Below are 5,800 nucleotides of genomic sequence, written 5' to 3' on the forward strand. Positions count from 1 at the left end.
CGCCAGCAGGGTGGGGGAGATGGGAGTAAACGAGAGAGAAGGTAGGAGGGAGAAAGGTAGAGGGTCGTCCTAGCAGCATCAGAGCAGCCCGGCCGGGAGGGCCTAGTGGGTTTGACCGTAGGCGTAGGCTGGTTACAGACCGTATAGGAGGTGGCCCAGCCGAAGCGAAGTAGTGGCGGATCAGGAAGCCCGAGGTGGTGGGATAGCCATTAGGCAATCCGTCTTTGTAGAAATTTCCTGTAGTCTCGCCGAGAGCCCCGATGAGTCGAGGTACTCGACGATACTTAGGAAGGTTGGTAGCTGATTACGACAGGGGAAGAGGATATCTTCCTGTCATGAACATGAGAGCCCAAGGCGGTGGAACTCCTGCAGAAGTCGGCTGCGGTGCTGCAGGTGAGCAGGGCAGGCCAGCAGGAGGTGCTCCATAGTCTCCGGTTTACCGCAGGGGGCACAGGCTGGCGAGGTGGCTTTCCCAAGGCGGTGCCAGCGGGCTGCCGTCCAGTAGCAGCCAACTCTCAGTCGGAGCGGCAACGAGGCATCCCTTCGTGGGAGGCCATGCTGTGGAAGAGGCAGCGGAGGCCGGCCCAGGGATACCCGTTTGTCCGGGTGGCAGGCGATGATGTGCCGGCGCAGCCTGTGTCTCGGGAAGTCTGCGGCCATTACAGCAGGGCTGAGGGGGACGCTTGAGTGGTGGGCACTCTTTGCAAGAGTGTCCGCCTCTTCATTCCCCGGGATCCCCACGTGTGCCGGTAGCCAATGCAGGGATAGTGAGCATCTTGCGTCCTGAAAGGCCGACAGTCTTGAAGCTAGCAGCGCAACCCCAAGGCTAGCCCTGTAAGGGCTCTGCAGGCAGAGCATCGCCCCCCTGGAGTCACAGACGATGGCTGTCGGGGTCTCTGGTAGCTCGTCTGCCAGTAGCTCCACAGCAAGGTGGAGTCCTGCTAGCTCTGCTGTGGTAGAGCTTGCATGTCCCGGGAGACGACACACCTTGCTCTTTTGCAGGGCCGCTGCAACGCAGGCTGCTGTGGATGAGCCCGTCTCCGGTATCATGGATCCATCGACGAAGATGTGAAGGTGGTCCCCAAGTATCTCTTGGAGGAGAGAGGCTGCCGTCTGCTGTAGGGCAAATGTTGGGAACGGTTCTTCTAGACACGTGGCAGCTCCGTCGAGATAGGGATTGGTGGTCGATGTGGTGGGCGAGGCTGTACAGCATTTGCAGGCGTGTTCCCTATGACTTTCTTATAGAGGCCACACAGCCGTCCCATGTGATATGCTGGTAGGGAGGGTAGGCGGGTCAGAAGTACTTGACCATCTGCGGCATCGTGTAGGCGATTAATGTGTCAAAACCCCTGTTGCAGGAAGAGTAGTGACAGGGGCCAGGCACCTGCCTCAGCAAGAATGGCGGCCACTAGTGAGGTTCGGGGCGCGCCAAGTAAGAAGCCGTATTGCTGACTGGTGCTGCAGCTCCAGTTTCCGCAGGCGGGGTGGGGGCAGGGCCAAAAGAGGGAGGGCATACAGTAGCCGTGAAGTGGCTGCAGCTTCAAAGAGCTGCAGGGCCCACCTGGTGGTACAGTCCTGTCCACGGGCAAGGAGCTGTGAGATCGCCTTGCCGACCCGAAGCGTCTGGGCGCACAGGGCCTTGGTAGCCGGCAGCCAGGTCAGTCGATGGTCAATGCGATGCCCCAGGTAGGTGACGGCCTTGCTCCATGGGATCTGGACGCACTCCAAGCGTAACCGGGCAGCTGAGCGGTAGGCTTCTGCTCTGGGATGCAGCAGCAAAGCCTCGGTCTTCCTTGCCGAGATGGTAAGGCCGATGCTGCACAAGTAGGCAGCCGCAGTGTCCAGGGCTCTCTGTAGGGCCACCTGTGCCTTGCAGGTGTGTTGCGGTGGTCCCCGCACCCATAGGGCGATGTCGTCTGCGTAGATTGAGGACTGCACGGGGAAGTGGGGTCGATCGGCAGGGCCGCAGGCAACCGTGCCAAGGCCAGGTTGAAAAGGAAGGGGCTGACTAATGACCCCTGTGACACGCCTGCAGTGACTGGACGGGCGGTGCTCTTCGATCAACCCACACGTACCCTGAGGGTGCGATAGTGCAGGAATGACGAAAGGAACTCCCGCAGGTTGCCACAGATGCCGAGGAGATCCAGGCCCTGCTGGACGACTCTTGTTGCTGTTGCTCGCTGGTGGCCAGCGAGCAACAGCTTCGGGAAAAGCGTTCGCTTTAGCCCCACTCCTTCCTCTGCTTCGGGAACCACATTACCAAGCAGTCAACCCGCAGCGTCAATATAACACCGCTCAAAAATCTTCGAGCAACGCGATGTCTATGTCATACTCGAAATAACCGCAAACCTTCCTTCAACGTTAAAACCTGACGTACCTGGCTAAAGGCTTTCCTTTGCTTGGCGCTTCGACATTTCCAGCTGCCTTCCCGAAGCTGTGGCAAGTAGTGTGTCGGGGAGACCGGTGAATATTGCATGCCGAAACTCTTTCCAAAGAAAAAATTCCTGCACGGCATAAGAACATCAAAGATGGCATCACAAAGGACGATTCTTCTAATTTTGTAGTGTGTTAATGAAAAAGTATGTGGCAATTGTTTATAAAGCAGAACAACTTTCGGAAGTACAATAACCAAACAAGACTGGTGTGAAATCTATATGAAAAATCAAAAAATTATATCCATTCAGCTTTCGTACTTAAGAGCCTATTGAAAGCTACTGAAAGCCGAAGCCGCCTTCCATGAAATCTTCAAGAACTAGAACCATTCTCATAATGTCACTTGCTAGCTCCACAAAAGCTGTCCCATTAGCATGCCGAATAAGACAATTTCACTCCAGGTATGAAACATTTTTCTCAGAGATAGCATGTCGCTATAAACAGGAGTGACACAAAATTTGGTGCCCATGCCGCATATGACCCTAACCTATGGTCGTCGAATAAAGAAAGACGAAAGCTCTAGAAAATCTACAATATTACTGAAGAAACCGGTATCACTGTTGTCATCGCTAAACCACCAGTAAAATTAGCAACGTTGAAGTCATCAAAGGCATTAAAGGTTGCCCGCAAATTTCAATTACATTTCGACGCTTATCAAAACACTCATGCGCTTCTGCAAGAGGTCGTGCAAGTTACATATCCATAATGCTTGCTCTAAAATGATAGCCCGGTAACGTATATCAGCTTTGAACGACTCGGCAACAACACAAACGGAGTGCATTTTAAGAAGACTTGTCTTACTTAAGAGCGTTTCCTCATTTCCCGCGCTCAGACACCCAACACTTGTGAAAGCGATCGCAGTGATAACGAGATGATCGCCGCCACGATAGTCAACTGGGATACGGTGCTCGCGCAAATGGATTTTTTTTTTAATACAGGCTCTCAATCTAAGGGCTATTCAAATCCTGTACGGCAGAGTGCTGGAGTTAGAGCTTAAGGTTCGGTACTAACCCCCGTTTCTTTTCCTGCTTTTTTTTTCATTTCTTATAATGACCACCTTGTAGTCTGTCGATGCCAAAATCTTAGTTCAATGTAGCCAGGTTCTTTGCATCAAGCATTTCTCGAATGTTTATGAGCGAACCACACTTTCTATCAGTTGCTATTACTTCTGTTTTCTTCCCCTAAGAGAAGTGTATCAAGAAACGCATACATTGGGCCCATACTTTCGGTCGATCAGATTTAGATTTCTAAATTGTGCGACGTAATACCCAGCGCGACCCGTGACTTGAGCGACGGGCATACTGTACGGCTTCTATATAGTGCTTCCAGTGGCCCCAGTTCCCCAGGAGTAACTCCGCGCGAAATGCTACATCTGCGTTGCTGAAAATCCTCAGGTCTACGAGCCTACACTGTGGAACGTTCCCGTTCTTTACGGGCATTTTTTTCCTGTGAGAATTACGACACCTGTGCTGAGAAAAGCGGTAACATTCCGTTTATCAAGTCACGGGCATGGGCATTGTCTCAAAAGCGAGAAAGAAAGAACAGAAATAGTGCGGGTGAGAGTGCAGTGCCTGCAACAAAAACCGCGGAGACTAACACAGAGTGGTTGCGCAGTGTTTTTCACCGCCGGCGCCTACAAGCGTGTTCTCCGCGGTAGCAGATACTGCAGGAAGCATTCTACAGTGTCTGCTCTTGGGTGAAAAAGTGAATGACCGAACGCGCAAGCGGTGGCACCAAGAGATGGATTGTGTCTTTTACGTTTAACTGGGTAAACAAACTGTGAATTTTATACCGTTTTCAGAGTTCCTCTTGTTAAAAAAAACCTTGCCGCTATAAAGTTAAAAGCAACATTTTGCATTTGCGCTACAGCACACGTGCCCGCCGAACTGGGTACGGGTGTTGCGTGCCTCGAGGACATCGTCGGTGATGAGTTAGGCGTGATCTCGCTGTCATGCTGTGTTATTGAGTGTTCGTGCGGAGTAGCGCAAGTGTTCTGCGTTTCGTCTTTTTTTCTTCTTTTGCTTTAAGGTGGAAGCCTCAAGTGCCTCGTTGCAATGTCTCATACCCGGAAAAAGCGGTGTCTAGTCCAGTGATGCAAAAATCTGTGACGCAAAAAATATCATCAGCAGCAACGGCTCATACCAGCACAAGCAAACAAAGAGACAATCGCTGAATGGGAATGAAGAAAGAAAGAAAGAAAGAAAGAAAGAAAAAAAGAAAGAAAGAAAGGAAGAAAGAAAGAAAGAAAGAAAGAAAGAAAGAAAGAAAGAAAGAAAGAAAGAAAGAAAGAAAGAAAGAAAGAAAGAAAGAAAGAAAGAAAGAAAGAAAGAAAGAAAGAAAGAAAGAAAAAAAAATGGCTGTGGCTTAGCTAAGGTTAAGCCCAGGATGCGAAGCATACTAGCCTTTATTTTAGTTGTTGAACCACTGTTTAGCCTGGTGAACTGCTGTTGCTTGGCTATATTTGGTTCGGCTAGACGAAGAAACAACTCATGCGTTACTCTGCTTCGCCTTCAAGAGTGGAACGCGACAGCGTTCCCGTCGACCCGCCAAGGGGTGTAAGACAATGGGCTACGGCGCAGCGACTACGCGCCCCGCATTGGACGCGGTGAGCGTCGAGCAACGCAGCGTTCGGCGCGGCAACGAAATGTGCGCCTGAGCAAGCGACGCACGCCTGAGCCTTAGAAACAGCTCGTTTCTAAGGCAACACCGCATTCACTAGAGGCGCTTTTGTACCGCTTTGAAGCATCGTACTCGTGCCTCAGTGGTAGCGTCTCCGTCTCGCACTCCGGAGACCCTGGTTCGATTCCCACCCAGCCCATCTTGCAAGAGTTGAGCCAAGGCCGCCTAGAAAATCAGTCTCTGTAGCACGCCGCAACCTTCGCTTCTCATTCCAACGAGCAGCTCTGTCTCCAGGAGGCATCTCACCTCGTGAGTGTCTAGCAGAGGCAAGCGCAGCTGCTTATATGCCACCGCGACGCCGCGAGCGACGGCGCGAGTTGGAGCCCCGTTTCTCCTCTGTCGTGACGTCACGGTGTCACGTGGTATTGAAGGCGACACCGCCGCGCCTGAGGAGCTGGGTTGAGCTCTCGTAATATGCTTCGCATAAAAGAAAGAAAAATAAAAAGAAAGAACCGGAAGCTATTGTATGTGGTGCTCGCATGTGTCGTTGAGGAGGTCAACCTGAAGCGCCATACGTTCACTTCACACTGCGCCTTGTTGTCTTGCAAGAAGTATGTCCCCTCTGATCTTATGGCTTAATGCATTACCACGTGTGCAGCAGGCTTTCGCCTTCACGTGTTACAGGAGTGTAACATGCTGCCGAACATTTTAACGCGACAGCGTTAAGGACCTCGTGTCGCAGAAAAGC

At 51.7% G+C, this 5,800-nt stretch overlaps 1 protein-coding gene across 1 annotated transcript; it reads right to left on the reverse strand.

Moving 5' to 3' along the window:
* Positions 1–333: 333 nt before the first annotated feature.
* Positions 334–1,050, reverse strand: LOC139057712 (uncharacterized). The gene has a single exon (XM_070536459.1). It carries the CDS (start codon positions 1,048–1,050, stop codon positions 334–336), a length of 717 nt encoding a protein of 238 aa, XP_070392560.1.
* Positions 1,051–5,800: the final 4,750 nt, after the last annotated feature.

This window comes from Dermacentor albipictus, chromosome 3, assembly GCF_038994185.2.
Source record: "Dermacentor albipictus isolate Rhodes 1998 colony chromosome 3, USDA_Dalb.pri_finalv2, whole genome shotgun sequence".
NCBI lineage: Eukaryota > Metazoa > Arthropoda > Arachnida > Ixodida > Ixodidae > Dermacentor > Dermacentor albipictus.

Excerpts from the sequence above, each read along its gene's own strand:
- LOC139057712 (XM_070536459.1), bottom strand. The coding sequence starts at position 1,050 with ATGATACCGGAGACGGGCTCATCCACAGCAGCCTGCGTTGCAGCGGCC.